General features: G+C 45.2%; 1 protein-coding gene across 7 annotated transcripts in view; it reads left to right on the top strand.

Annotated features, from left to right (window-relative positions):
• EPHB1 (EPH receptor B1) overlaps positions 1 to 16,009 on the top strand; it is a 350,847-nt gene that overhangs the window by 321,364 nt on the left and 13,474 nt on the right. For 2 of the 7 annotated variants that reach the window (XM_008171781.4, XM_042853434.2), the window contains exons 14-16: positions 1,491 to 1,684; positions 3,835 to 3,990; positions 4,524 to 5,884. In XM_008171781.4, coding sequence (XP_008170003.1) covers positions 1,491 to 1,684; positions 3,835 to 3,990; positions 4,524 to 4,632 — 459 coding nt within the window. In that variant the 3' untranslated portion in view covers positions 4,633 to 5,884. Of the gene's footprint in view, positions 1 to 1,490; positions 1,685 to 3,834; positions 3,991 to 4,523; positions 7,206 to 16,009 lie in introns of those variants that run through there. The other 5 variants (XM_065556230.1, XM_065556229.1, XM_065556231.1 and 2 more) reach the window with 3 other exon arrangements.

Here is a 16,009-nt window from a genome sequence, read left to right as displayed (position 1 = left end):
GGCAGAGGAGGCGAGTGGTTGAGGAGTTGGAGAGGGATGAGTGGCCACATTTTCACTGGCAGTACCACTGCCTCAGCTGCCAAAACCCTCCCCTACCAATCCTCCCCAATTTAGCCTTCCCTGTGTGTAGGAGCACTACCTGCCTGGGAGCAGGACCGGACACAGGCCTCAGTGCTTGGATTTCAGACCATGTGGATTTGGAGCCGAGGCACATTTGGCACATCAGCGTACTTGGCTTGCTGGTGCTGAGCCCCCCAGCTTGATACTATTCTACTCACCCCACCCCTCCCAGCCCTTTCCATTTGAGGGCACCAGACGGTGGGGAATAAGAGACTATTCTCCCTCCCACTGTATGGCAGCCAGACAACGGGGGTGAGGGGCTCATTTTTCATTCCCTCCTATATATTTGGAAAGAGAAAGACCTGGTTCCATCCCTCTCTGGGTCTTTTGGTGACACAAGGCCATGACAGGCCCTTAGTCCTGAGTATATGGGGGGGCTCACCTGGATGCACACACCACAAATATTGCTTTAGATTTGGCAGCCATCCCTCTCCAGAAGTCACTGCAGAGAGTAGTGCAGAAGCTCTCGCTGTGAGGTGTTAGCTCACAGCTACTCCAGCCCCAGCCTCTCAACCTGTGCAGCAGTGGATGGTTTTCAAGATGAAAAAGGCTGATGAATGAAAGGTTTTAAGATAGGAAATTGGGAAGAAAAACCAGTAGGCTGATAATTGGACTTCAGGAAGCCGGAAGGCCTTTGAAAATGTTCAGAGGGTTTGTAACCCAGGGAGAGAGACTTGGTAGTTCAACTACTGTACTCCAGTTTGATCGGCAGAGATAATGAGAGTGGCAGCTCTCCACAGAGAGGGACTACAATACCCTTGACTCATCAGAGCTCAAATTAACCTCTGAGTGCCTTGGTTCCATCCGAGCCAGCAACACCGCCTTGGCTCCTTTTGCCTGCAATCACACCGCTTTCCCACATCCACATCATTAATGGGGAGAACACCGTAGCTTGTGGCAAGGATTCTGCCTCGGAGAGAAGAGAGGGCAGTGGTGGCGAAGTGATTACTCTCCTAGGTTCCCTTCGGTGCTTAGATGCTTGTATTTGTGCTAGTGCAGGCAGCTGTGTTCATTACTGTTGCAGGTGCACCAATGTACTGCAGAGGCCATCTTTCCCTGAAAACCTTGCTTTTAGAACACATAGCTCTTTGCTCTGGTATTGGGTCAGATCATCACTCTTGTAAAGCCTCTGATGCATCACTGAAGTCAGTGGAGATACAGCCATTTACGCCAGCAGTGAATCTGACCCAGTGAATTTGGGAACTCTTGCCTTTAGTGTGAATCTTTTGGCCAGTGGAAAGGTTGATTTTTTCCAGGGTGCATGTTGCTTTGATGGAGGTACGGGTTGGGTTTGATTTTTGAACTTTGATGACTGTTCTGAGATTTGTTCCTCTATTTATCTGTTGGTTTCATGCTCCTTCTCCCTGCAGGTAATCAATGCAATTGAGCAAGATTACCGTCTTCCCCCTCCTATGGACTGCCCAGCTGCACTGCACCAGCTCATGCTAGACTGCTGGCAGAAAGACCGCAACACCCGCCCTCGCTTCACCGAGATAGTCAACACCCTAGATAAAATGATCCGTAACCCGGCAAGCCTCAAAACTGTGGCTACCATCACCGCTGTGTGAGTCTCAAAGTGCCCTGATATTGTATGTGCAGTGGGAAGTTCTGGGAGAGTCAATGGTTAGGTTTTGCGAACTCATCGCTTAATGTTCCAAGCCTTGGATGTAGGGCAGGGGTGGGAAAACTACGGCCCATGGGCCAGATCCGGCCCCTCAGGGTTTTGGATCCAGCCCGTGGGATTGCCACCCCCGTGGTACCGTGGGCCCTGCTCCGTTCCAGGAAGTGCCCGGCACCAATCCCTGCGGCCCCTGGGGGAGGGGGCGCAGAGGGCTCTGCACGCTGCACTTGCCTGTGGGTACCTCCCCCGAAGCTCCCATTGGCCAGGACCAAGGAACCGCCTGCCCTGGTCCCACTGTGCACCGCTGCCACCCCGGAGCCGCTCCAGGTAAGCGGCACCGGGCCGGAGCCCACACCCTGAACCTCTCCTGCACCCACACCCCAACTCCCTGCCCTGAGCCCCTTGCCTGCACTCCAACCCCATGACGCACCCCACACCCTTACTGCACCCCAACCCCCTGCCCTGAGCCCCCTGCCTGCATCTTGTATCCCTCCTGCACCCCAACTCCCTGCCTTGAGCCCCCTGCCTACATCCCAACCCCCTGCTACACCCCACACCCCTCCTGCACCACAACCCCCTGCCCTGAGCCCCCTGCCGCACCCTTTCTGCACCCCAACCCCCTGCCCTGAGCCCCCTGCCACACCTCACACCCCTGCACCCCAACTCCCTGCCCTGAGCCCCCTGCCGCACCCTGCACCCCTCCTCTGCTCCAACCCCTTGCCCTGAGTCCCTTCCTGCACACCACACCCCCTCCCACACCCCGCACTCCCTCCCACACCCCAACCCCCTACCCCAGCCCTACATTCATGGCCCTGCGTGCAGTTTCCCCACCCAGATGTGGCCCTCAGGCCAAAAAGTTTGCCCACCCTTGATGTAGGGTCATAGACCTAGTTGAGTTGTTACCAGGTAATCAATTATCCAATTAATTTTGCTTTTCTTTTTTGTTGATAAATTATTCATGACCCAATCAAGATTTGTACAAATGTATTCACTATAAATAGCCATCAGCCAAATACCACGATGAGCAGTTGTTGTTGTTCATGGGTAGACTCTTTGTTATTGGTTATTCCTGGCATGTGATTGATGGTGAAAGTCACATGGTATTGTTTCTACCCTTTAATTGGATACTGAAACTTTTGAAACAGGAGAATAATGAAAGACAAATAATGAATAGTGCCCATGAACCAAATACCCATGCAAATAGTGGTGGCATACAAGGAATTCTCCAAACTTTCAGATATATAATGTCTGTGCATGAATGTAATCCTGAACAGTGAATAATAAAAGACATGAGCAAGATAGAATCAAATAGCCATGGTAGAATCAAATGGCTGTGCAGATGTTAGTGAACACTGAGTTTGCAGTATGCAGGGGCAGTATGGATAGGATAGGATAGGATGATATAGTGACTCAGCATTCCCAGGTACACTTCTGCCTCCTTGCTGAAGAGGCTGTGTTCCATTACCTCATGAAGACAGACGTTTGTGCCAATGTGCCACAAATCTTCACAAATCCTGCCTCTGTCACAAGTTACCATCTCCGGGACCACTTTTAACTCCATATAAAGGCCTTGGCCTTCCAAACCATCTGCTAAGGACCTGTCCAGACCACACTTAGAAAGAGTTATGTTGTTAGCAGTCCATCCATCCTGCACATGTACAATCCAATAGCCACAGTAAGTAGGACACTATCTGTAGTGCCTTTCAGCTCAGATTCAAGGTCTCTCTGTCTTCCCGGGTATTTTGGGGTGGCGGCTAGGGGTGCATGAGGGTATGGTGGGAGACTGAGAGTTCAGGAAATGTTGGAGGGATTTAAGATTTTTGGCAGCAATCCCAAATAGATGGATTTTATTTACATGTGGCGGTGGCGGGACTGGGATAGGTGTATTTTTAATAAGCACAAAATAATTGTACTTCTCAGTCACAGACTGGCAATGCTTAACTGATTATACACTAGGTAAAGTGCTGGCAACCCAGCATGACCCCATTTCTACCTACTAGCTGGCTGGTTTCACCCTTGTTTTTGATCTACAGCATCTGTTGGCTTGTGTTTCCAGTCCAGCTTGACCTAGGCTCCTTTCTGTTGTGTTTCAGGCCTTCTCAGCCACTGTTAGACCCCTCCATCCCAGATTTCACTGCCTTTACCTCAGTAGAAGATTGGTTAAGCGCCATTAAAATGAGCCAGTACAGAGACAACTTCCTGACTGCTGGCTTCACCTCCCTCCAGCTTGTTGCCCAGATGACCTCAGAGTAAGTGGCACATACAGTGTACTCACCTAAACTCTTACTCAGCTTCCACTGAAGTCATTGGAAAGACTTCCATTGACTTCTGTGGGAGGAAGATCTGACTCCTAAAGACTGACTTTCTCTTGAGATTGTCAGTGCTTCTTGGTCGAGACAAGGTCAGAAGTAATATGAGAATTGCCTTTCTTGTGGTAGTTTACTATTTTCTCTTCCAGGAAAAAAACACACTAGGAAATGGAAAAAATAAATAACCTCAAATCAACCAACTTTTTTGAACTTCAGATAGGTTTGGTTTGCGTTTGGGGCAAATATTCAGGTTGGTTTTTGGTCTGTCCAATACATGATTGCTTATGAGCCTGCAAGTACAGGTCCATTGTTTTAGATTTAGAGATGGGACACCTTTTATTTTGCTTTTCTCTCCTATCTCATCAGTAACACTAAAGAACAAAATGAGGTGTCTCTGGGACAAATACCCTGAAACATATTAAAGAGTGTAAAATTAAGACATCTAAACTGAACTACCTGTCGTTTTTTTACAGAGATCTCCTGAGAATAGGGGTGACTTTGGCCGGACACCAGAAGAAGATTCTGAACAGTGTCCAGTCTATGAGAGTACAGATGAGTCAGTCTCCAACCTCGATGGCATGACGTCTCTCATTTTATGGGGATGGGAAACAGAGGGGAAGCAATGAAGGGTCAGAGGTGGGACAGGAGGAACAGACTGACAAAGCAGTGAAAAATGTGGAAGGGTTGAATTATCGTCTGAGAACTGTAGCAGCTGCAGACAAAGAACACATGGGACTCGTTTCTAACCGGCAGCTTCCGTTTCTCGCTAACAGAAGCACACTTACCAATGCCAGGGGAAACAGCATATAAATAAATATAAATATGTACAAATCATATATTTAAAAGACAATGAAGACAAACCAATGTGTGTTGGGAAAAAAATAGACTCCAATCCCACCACCAGTGAGCAGTAGTCAAAACTAATAAGAAACAAGGGGCCAGTGGGGTGGGGAGAGGTGCAAGAATTGAGTTCCCAACCCAGAGAAACCATCTTCACAACAACATTCCTTTTCTTTTCTTCTTTTGCTCCCCTCCCTGACCCTCTCTTCCACACCCCATTCCCTTTCTACTCATGATCTATGTGGAAGTGTCTTCAAAAGTCTCCACAGCTACCTACTGTAATATCAAGATGTTGTTCTGTCAAGTACCAAAGGACTTCACTGACCACTGCATGGGGGATCCAAATAAATCCAGTTAATGTCTTCATATTGAAGAAGAGATGTACCTTCAATAGAAAACCTTGTTTTTCTTTTGCTTGCATTTTTTTGCAAAAAGGAAAAAAAAAACATAATGGAAAAAGAAAAAGGTGTTCCCATGTGCGTGCACGCACATTTGTATGTGTACTTTGTCAACTTACTGTGGATTCACTGCTTCTCCATAACAGAGAAAACAAACCAACCCAAGTGGAATGGACGGTACATTCATAACCTCCAGTGGAACTGGGGGTGTGGGGGAAGGGACCAGTGACTGGCTTTGCTTTCTGTCTGGATCAATTGCACCTGGAATGTTTAATGAGAAATAAGAGAAAAATAAAGCAAGCCCAACTCTCAATGTTTTGCAAACTTGGAGGAAGAAGCAAAGGAACAGTCAGGTTGGATACTGCACGGGTTTCATATGGGATTATTATGAGATGCACAGTGTTTGTTACGGGATTGTTGACTGCAGAGGCAACAAGAAAAGAAGACGGAGAGAGACACTCTGGAAAATAGACTGGTTAGTCCTTTAGCATCTCTGTGATCTGCAAAAGATGGCTATGGAGAACTTTTTTTTTTCCATCGTGTGGACCTAAGGATTTTGCTATTAAGTTACTGACTTAGGTTTCATGGCTTCAGAGGTAGGTCCATATGTTTTGCGTGCCTCTGTGTCCATCCATCCTTCCCTATTGTATCTCTTTGCTCACTTCACTGAGGCATCTTCCATTGAATGTTTTCCAGTGTTTGATTTGTTGTTCATCTGTCAGTCTCTTTGCTAATTTGATCTGTCTAGTTAAAATTACTAGAAGTATGTCAGTGTTTACATAAAACGTTGCAAGAGTGGACAGTCTAGCCTCTCTCTGGAATATGTGAAGAGTTTATAAAAAGAATGAACTCTTAGTAAGGACTTTACTTAGCTCATTCTGTGTGAGTTATCATGCTCCATCACCACATTCTTACAGAAATCACAGTTGTCAACAAAGTGTATTCATGGCATAGGGAATAGATTTCATGGCCCGCTCTTCCAAACACAGAGGTCTGATCAGTTGGCTGAAGGAGCCTGCCTCGCTTCCGACCAGAATTAGCTGAGTTGCTACCAAGCCTGGCATATGAGTGCCTAAGATTCATCTCCTTAAGGAATTTCAGTGGCTCAGTATCTCACATCTATGATTTGGTGGCTCACTAGCTCGCATCCATCATTGTGCCCATGCAGAGATGTGATGGTCTGGGGAAAAAACAGAAACTTTTGGAAAAAACAGATTTTTTCCCCATTTTTTTCTGAGACCCAGGATGGAAAAATTAACAATTTGGGGAAACATTTAAAAGAAACTGTTATATGAAATATTTTCTCTCAGAATGAATAGTGAAAGAAGAAGGAAAAACTTGAGCTGTGCTAGCATTTCCAAGAATACATTAGTAACTGTTTAAGTTATACTGGTTCATAGGATGGCTAGGTTTGTCTACAATTACAGCACTTACTGTATATATAATGATAGTGCACTGTTAAAGAGTATAGTAACTCCGCCACCAGAAAGTTTGATATATAGCTGAATTTACTGTTGGTCCTTAATATTCTGCTCTGTTAATTACATTATAGGGACATTCATTTTCCAAGCTTTTTCTCTAGAAACATGAGTTTCTTCTGTTCCTGCATGATAATGTCAGGTCAGGTCTATATACGTACTATGTCTGAGCCCAAAGGATATAACCTCCCATTATGTTTATAATAGTATTAATGTTTTCTATTTTCAACAATAGGCAAAAAATACACCTAAGTACCTTAGCGTGCAGTTGCAGCTCCCTAATACTAGGTGTATTCGTCATTATTCTCTGAATCAAAACTAAAGAATTTATACTTAGTTCATAAATATACCAACAGTTCTTTTTATGTGCTAACTAAATTATACACATTACATTTCTCATTCTTAAAGAAGCAAATAAAGTTTCATTTTGATAAGCACATAACTACTGCAGATATTTCAATTTTCCACAAATTTCTGTGTTTTTTTTTTTCTGGAGGAAAAAAAGCAGAAACAGCTGTGTTTGCTCTCTACCTTCAAAATTTCTGGAAATTGTACAGTTCTACTCTCTTCCACATACTGCATAGATGCACTTATACAGCCGAACACCACTGGAGCTGATCTTCAGTCTGGGTGTAATATTGGAGGTGGAGTAAAGGTAGTTCTATCACTGGACAAATATTCTAAGCAAAAGTCATTCTGCCTGGTGGCCTGTACCTCTCCTCTGTGCTCTTTCATGGGCACCAGATGTCTTCTTTCTCCATGTTGCAGTTTCAGATGGGCCATCTCCTGTGACCACTGCCCCCCCAATCCCTGGAAAGGTTTTCTATGGGGCATGAGGTTGGCTGCCCAGCATCCTGAAACAGTGTGACAAGTACATTCCTGTTCACACCAGCACGCTGGGTGATGGGATCTAGAGACACTTCTGAAGTATTTGCACTATCATTAGGACACCTGGCCTTCTGGTTTGTCCCTTTCCTCCAGAGCTGAATGCACGAGTAGTGGGAGTTATCTTTAGTTACTACCCTATTCTTGCAAGATGGGACTTAGCTTCCAATAGCTAAGAACACCTCTTCCTGGATTGGGAGGGCTGTGGCTGCTCAGAGTTGTGAGATGGGAGAGCTGACATCTATCACTTCCTAAAGAGTTGTGGAGAGGGGAGAACAGGATACCCAACGTGCAAGGGCAAAGACAAAGGAATTATAGGCCTCCCAGCAGATTTCAGTGGAAAGTGGACCCTGGCACCAGGATATTCTTTACATCGGCAGTTTTCGCTTTAGTTAGGAAAGTGTCACAAAGCTCAAATGAAGAATAGATACTAACAAATGCAAAAATTATCTTGTTTCAACTTGTAGAGTTTCCCCCAGAGAAAGAGGCAAAGAAAAACTCCCCTTGTCTGACAGCAGAAGGGACTGTTCCAAGGCCTGTCTGATAGACAAGCATTAATACCGTTTGGAATATTCACCACCAAAATCTGTATTCAAGCATGTTGTCACACCAAATACAACATGCATATGAAACATGCATTCTGCATACTAATACACTGTGTCACTACATTTCTATTCACAATTGGTAAGGGATCCTTTGTGTTTTTATTATTTCTCTTTTATTAGAAGAAAACTAAAGGTATAAAGCAGCATGACAGTGAAACTGACAAAATAAAAAAAACTACATTTATGACTACCTTGCTGCTGCTTATTATACAGGGTGGGAATGCTCCTGATAGGAAGTTGTCCCTCTAGTCTTGCTTTGTCTAGTTTCTATGGTTTATATGTAGTGCAGGAACAGAACTGAGTTACAACCCTTCTTAATGTGAAATCAATGGGTCCAATTCTGCCATTGAAGTCCATGGGCTCTGTACCCATCTGGCTGAGAATAAAATTGGCCCTTCTGCTTCCAAAGTAATTTAGTTGTTCTAGGATGCCATGCTGTTTAACTCTACCTGATTATTTCCCGTGACAAATTACCTTTGTTCCCTTCCCCACCTCTCATATTCGTTGTCACTGCAGGCAAAACCTGTGTTACTGGTCTTGACCACTTACTGAGCACTGGCAGTGTGCTAAAAACTATAAAAACATAAAGGAGAACAAGGGTCAAGCTCTTCCAAAATATCTCCTAACTGAGACTCCTAAATTCACCTACATAAATGTAAGAGATTTTCCAAAGTGCTGTGCACCTAGCGGCTTGCACTGGTACCATAGATTCACAGATGTAAAGATTGGTTAGCCATGTATCTTTCCCAGGGTCCATTAACCATCATCCTATTGTTTAATTTAACTCTCTGGCCTAGTGGCTAGAGCTCTGTATTGGGACTCAGGAGACATGGGTGCTATTCCGGCTCTGCCACTGGCCTGCTGGGTGACCTTGGACATGTCACTTCTCCCCTCCATGCCTCAGTTTCCCCATCTGAACAATGGGGATAATGACACTGACCTACTTTGTAAAGCACTTTGAGATAGACTAATGAAAAGTGCTAGATATGATGATTTAGAGTTTTATTTTCTCCTTTTTCCCATGGAACAGACCCTGGTCCCCCTCTGTCTCTTCCAACTTGCGTAGACCAGGGAGTAGGCATGGGCAATGTTCCTGATTTCCACAGCAGGAAAGTGCTAAATTGCAGATGGAAGTGTGGGAAATAAGCATATCTGGTCACAAGGAGCTTCTGTCCTGCCATTTGTGGAGAGTGGGATATTTCCTCTAAGAACAATGCTATATTTATATAGCTTTGTATAAGATCAGCTAATAGAAGCACCCATCTGAAGCTCTGGATGCCCTTTTCCAAGGCTGAGAATTTACAGTACTGAGAGAATCACAGGAGACTGTTTAAACCCACTGCAACTTCCTCCACAATCCTGATCAGACCTGCTTCCAAAACTACATACCATGATACCATGCCAGTAATTAACCCCATCCAGTTCTCCCCCATCCTCTCCCCAGAAGCCTGAGAAGAAAGGCAAGCTTTGTGATGTGTCCAGAAAGTGAACAAACCCCAGCAGGTCCAAGGTAGGAAGCATGTCCCAGTTGAGGGGATCTTTCAGAGAATGCCTTCCTCTCTTCCATATGGAGGGAGCTGCTGCTTGAGCTCATCTGCTGATGTCAGCTGTTGTGCAGCAGCATCATGAAAGAGGCAACCAGCTTCCAAACCACTTGGGCCTCTAAAGGGCAAAACCAACAACCTAAACTCCGTCCAGTAGCCCATGGTGCACCTGCTATGTGCTCCCAACTAAAAGCTCCACTTCATACAAGTGCTGTCACATTCTGGATGAATTTTATCTTCTGAGTGGCCTCAAGGTACATCCCCCACCCAGGACAGCACATTGCAGTATTTGAATCTCGAGGTGAAAGAGGTATGGATCAACACAGCAAGGGCCACATCTGAACAAAAAGTGTCCACTCACCTTGCAAGGACAAATAGTAAACCTGCTCCTAGTCACAGCTGCTACTATAGCATCCAGAAGTAACCTTGAGTCTAACGAGACCTCTAAGTCACAAATGTGATTGCGAAGTAATGGCTGCACGCCACCAATTATTGATGCTGATATAATTCTTGCCAATTCTTCTGGATGCTGCCCCCAACCCAACTAATATTATCTCTGTCTTTTTCTGGACTGACCCTCAGTCATCAATCCCTCATCCAAATCCCAATCTCCTGCAAAGACTGGGTCATCATTTCACTGCACCAAAAGCATCAGCTATAATGGAGATATAGATCTGGCAACCATTGATCACTCTGTTGATGGGATGGGACTATTAGAAGGATATTTTATCCCTGGCTGCTGATATAACTATAAATTCTAAGAAGAATTTCAGATTATAACATCACCCCCACATTTCCTTTCCTTATTCTTCCTCCCAGTTTTCCGTCTCAAAGGGTCTTTCTCCCCCATTGTCTTAACCAAAAGCTCATGACCAGGTTCATAAGAAATGGAATGTCACCGCCATGTGAGATACAAGGAGTTTTCTCCTGTGAAATTCAAACACCAATGCTTAAGACTTGCATTTCTGAACGGGTTTGGCCAGCTGGAAGAGTGACCTTCAGATTTCCAGGGCTCCATTCTAAGGCCCTGTTTTCCATACACAGGGATACATCACTCTGGAAAAGCAACTTCTGGGTAGCCATGTCCATTTTGCACTCATGGTGCCTGAAATGGGAACAAAGCTGAACCATGGCTCCCTGTGTTTTTACTCTACCTGCCAAAGGCAGCTCAGTGCTGCTCCCTTTGGAAAGCGTAGTCTCCTCACTGAACAGTCTCAGCCTCTCCTCGCAGCAATGCCTGCAGCTTTACAGCCCACTTGTTCCTTTCCTTGCTCTCCTCTGGCAGCAGAGGACCCAGGGAGGATGGGAAGAACAGCTAAGGCCTGCCTGTAAACAATCCCTCTTAGATGTTTCTCCCACCTGGCTGGAGCCACAGTTAACACTGTGTGGACCCAACTCTGGTCCCCATCTCTTAGTCCTTGCAGTGGGCTCTGCCCTTTCTGGACTGTCTTATATTTCCTTCACAGTGGGGACCAAAAAGGGAAACAAACATTCCAGTGTGTCTGAGAATAAACCTTTCTTGGAGCCAACTCAAAAGAGAAATAGCCAGCGATACCCTCTCACTTTGGGGGTGCTTGCAGAATGGTTTTACAAGAGTCCTTCTGGCCGGGGAGCCAAATCAGGCTCAGCTGGGAGTTCACTACATGCCCCTTAGGGCTGGTGGTCTCCAATAAGGGAGTTCCCCCTGCTGCTGCAGAATCCCCTTCAGCTAGTTCTAGCTCCGAAGTCCTTCCTGCTTTGCAGACAGCAGCTTCCTCCTCTTTAAAAGCCTCCTTCCCACCACCCACACAGGCCACTCTTGCTCCTTCCCCATCAGGGCAGGGTGCATAGCCCCATCACACCGCCCATCAGCAATAATGTCCCACAAGGCCTCCATACCCTGCCTCAGAGAGGCTGCTAGAGCCCATGGTGTGGGAAGCCTCCAGCATGGCCAGCCCCCCCCTTCTCCTGGCTGTAGGAAACAAAGTGGGGTGGGCCCTGCGGATACCTCCCTTTCACTGTTCCTCTATTTATTCAAGTTATTCTGCTCTCCCTTGTGGCCTTGTATGGCCCCAGCGGTGTCTGCTCTGACCCAGTGCATTCTGGTGTGCGGGAGTAGGACAGTTTTTTCCTGCCTGTGTATTTGTCCTATTTTAAGGAAGGAGGTTCGTCCCAGCACTAGGGTTGCCAGTTTTGTTTGGATGTGTTCCTGGAGGTTTCATCACCTGACATAATCTTTAATTAAAGATTGATTTTAATTTCCTGGAGACTTCAGGACAATCCTGGAGGATTGGCAACCCTATCCTGCACTCAGATTGTCCAAGGCATCTCTTTTGTCAAAGAGGTTATGGAGTCTTTAGAAGCCATGGTGCAGCGCTGAGCCTTTTACAAGGAGAGCGTTGGGTGTGAAAGCCTGCAGCCAGGTAGCCTGTGGGACTGCCAGGTGGGCATTGCAACCCATCCATTTCTTTCCTGGACCTGTGGATTCTAGTGTAGGAGAAGATAAATGTATCGTTCAGAACCAAATTGTCCTGATTTTTGTTGGATCATTTTGCTGGCTTCTTCATGCTGCTGCGTTTGAACTTTGTTCAGCCATCAGGGCTCTCCCGGAGTCACCCCAAGGCAGATTATTGACATCTCTTCTTCCTGCCAGCTAAGAGATAGCACCTCTTCTGCTTCATTCCAGGGCAGGGGTTGCAGCCAGAGTAGGTGCCACAATCTGGCTTATGATCTTTTCTTCTTCCAGTTCTGATGCCTCTGGAGGGAAGGCTCTGCCCACCTGACACCCTTAGAAATGGCAATAGGCAACATCGTCACTTCTCAAAGGCAGAGGAAGATCTGAAGTTGGAGGTATCTGTACCTAGCTCAAATGAATTCTGAGTTGTTTGTCACCAGGCTCACTATGAGTCTGCCAAGCTGTCTCTTCAGTCCGTCTTGGTCTCTCTTTGCCCAGATGCGACATTTGATTATGGCCCTTGCCATCCCAAACAATTTCTTTTAAAATGGCAGATGCTTCCAGTAACACTGAGGGATGTGCTTTTTGACAGCCAGTTTAACAATCAACGTCTTTTTTGTTCTCTCTTGTAAGGCCAGGTAGCTTTGCAAGAGGGCAGCATGGCATTGTAAGAGGGCACCAGTGTTCTGCCATTTTCACTCAAGTGCAAAAGACTTTGGCAGTTCTGCCATCAGATTTTTTTATATGTCCCACTACAAGCCCCCGAGAGGTGCTGACCATTCATTGCAGCTCCCACTGACTTCAGGAATGGACTTGGAGAAATGGAGGTGGAGGAAGGGTGGTACCTGGAAAGATGGAGGGGGGCATAGAACTGGGGAGGTTGGTCTGGACCCTAGGGCAGGGAACTAGGTTTAGACAGCAGACCAGTCCCATCCAGGCCCTCCCTATGAATTCTCCCTTCCTACTTGCGACTTGTTAAGCCCAGCACGTAGTACATCCCTAATTCTGAGTCTTGCTGTCTGATTGCATCACTGTTTAATTCCTTTCCCTCTCTGTTCTCCATGCCGCCAAGTCTGTCCATTTCACAGGCTGGCGTTTCTCTGGCAGTAAGTCTATCTTTCTCACTCCCTGTTTATTTCTTATGTCTATCTACTGATCAATCTATTTGTCTATCTTGCCTCGCTCTTTATTTTCTTTGACTGAATCTATCTTGTTCTCTCGCACTCTCAAATCATGTCCTTTTACTCTATGAAATGCTTTTCAATTGTCAGTTTCATTTCTACATTTCTATGGCAACCACAAAATCTCAGCCTAGTCATCATCTTTTTTTTTTGCATGTAGTGGATTTGCTAGGAGCCTGCTGACAGGCTGTACTTCAAGTAATTTATCTCGTAAAGCAAACAGCTGTGGGGAGCGGAGAGGGGGCAGAGCTGAGGAATGAAGGCCATGAGAGGCTGGGGTCTAGGATATGAAGAAGGCATTCAGTGACTGAAGGCTTCCTGGGGTCCCCAAGCTGATAGCTTTGTGATTGGGGTGGGAGTAGGGGCATAAAACTTGCTGTGAGTGGCTTGGAGAGGTGCTTAAATCTCCTTACAGTTGTGGACAGATGGTGTGGTGTTTGTTAAATGGCTGTTTACAATTCCACTGAGCAGTATAAAGCCCTCACTGCCCGCTCAAGAAGCAATTGGAGGTGTGGAAGGCTCGGATGGCTGTGACAGAGACAAGAGTGGGGGTATGGGGCGGGGGAAGGAGCCAATGTGTGTATGAGAAACGCACTACATCATACTCATTGTTGAGACTGTATCATCCGAAACCTGCAGCCTCTGGAGTGGAAGATGCTCTTGCAGCATGGGGATCTTTGACGCAAGACTGGATGTCCTTCTACAAAACATGCCACAGGACATGGGCTTCATGGAGAAAACACTGGGTGATGTTCTCTTGCCTGTGCTGTGATGCTCAGCCTAGATTATTATGTTGGTCCCTCCTGGCCCTGAAGTATGAGTCTATTTCATTGGTACCCAACAAAGTCAAACTCAGATGTTTCCTTTTCCTTTGGAATTCATCACTCTCTTTATAAAATGTCATCTGTGGAAAGTCAAGGCGCATGAGTGTTAGACAGACTGCTTTCCGATAGCAGTAATTAAAATGGGTTGCAGTGTAGCTGGAAGCCAAGGTAAAGTCAATCGCTCTCATATTAGAGACAATAACAGCATTAGAAATAGAGAGAGAGAACAGATTAATAGCATTATTATGTGGCTTTTTATAAATAAAGGAAATATATTTTGCACTGTTAATGACCTTCAAATTAACGTCTCTTTGAAAGCACTTATGTATATTTAATTGTAAATGTTGCTGAAAGTCAAAGCGGGGATTGCAGTGAAAGCAGCAGGAAGCCGGTTTTTAAATAAGAGCAAACTCGGATCATTATTTCTAAGCCTGTCAGCTTTGGGGAGTTTTAATGTATTCATTTTTTCCCCCAAGAAAATCATTGGTGGGTTTTTTTGCACTTTGAAGATCTCCACTCTCTCTCTGTGGGCAATGACTCGATATCTGTGTTGTACTTCCTGATTTTTCTTTTTGGCTTTGTGCTCATTGAGAGAGTAATCACGTTTATTGATATCCAGTCTAGGAGCACAAAGGATTCGGTGACCTCACAATTCGAGGTAGTTTAGTAACTGGTGATTACTGATGTAGCATAGTGAGAGGTTTATTCTGCCACAAATAATAATGCTTACCTTGTAGGCAGCAATTTTCATCCAGAGATCTCAGCACACTCTATAAAGGAGGGTACATATCATTATCCCCTTCTACAGATGGAGTAACTGAGGTACAGAGAGGTGAAGTAAGATGCCTAAGACCAACCAGCCGGTCAGTGGCAGAGGTTAGGTCTCCTGACTCCCAACACAGTGCCCTATCTCCTAGACCACAGACCCTTCCAAGTGAAGAGAAGGTGGAGAGAACCAGAATGGCATAAATGTAAATGTCAGGGTCCTTATTTTCTGAGAACTTGTGAAATGGCTTCTCCCTAACTCCCATTAGCTTCAGTGGGAGCCAAATTAGACTAACACAAACACTTTGGAAAATCCCACCCAAGATATTTAATATTTGTCTGTGGGTGCAAATAATGTATCCTAAGGGTTCATAGGAATTCTTTTTGCCATATGTGTTGTTACAAAAGCTGCCCAGACCCCACTATTACAAGGTGCATACAAATAGACTTCCCAAGAGACCTTGGGGCAATCTGGGACATGATGATTTGGAAGAGAACCTGGTGTCTCCTACTGATTGGGATGCTGCAGGAGTATTCCAGCTGGTAGAGGCAGGGAATCTGGAGCAGAATAAATACTCAGGCTTCATTTACAGCATTTTTTAGTGAATTACCATGATCATTGTTGCTGATTTACAACTAGGATGTACACATTTGCATTTCTTACATTTCTTGCCTCTGATCTAGAAAAGCTGCTAATAAATTTGAACCACAATATGTTCATTTAGAAGCCATTATTTTTAAACATTGAATTTAACTTTAAAAAATTCAATAGATTTCCAACTTGAGAAATGGATTTCCAAACCTCACAATAGATTTTCAAACACTGCCAAACAAATTCTAACTCTTCGTACTTCCTCCTCCTCACCCACCTTCATTTCTCTATCTTTGGGTTATATGTGATTAATTTATCATTTAAAGACTTGCCATTCTGATCAGAGTTTTAAATCTGCCTCTTGCACTTAAAGCAGGTGTTCTGTATTTGCTTCTTCAAAGTTCTGATTGAGT

The sequence above is a fragment of the Chrysemys picta genome, chromosome 9, assembly GCF_011386835.1.
Source record: "Chrysemys picta bellii isolate R12L10 chromosome 9, ASM1138683v2, whole genome shotgun sequence".
Taxonomy (NCBI): Eukaryota; Metazoa; Chordata; order Testudines; family Emydidae; genus Chrysemys; species Chrysemys picta.
This window is presented reverse-complemented; position numbering and strand designations above follow the sequence as displayed.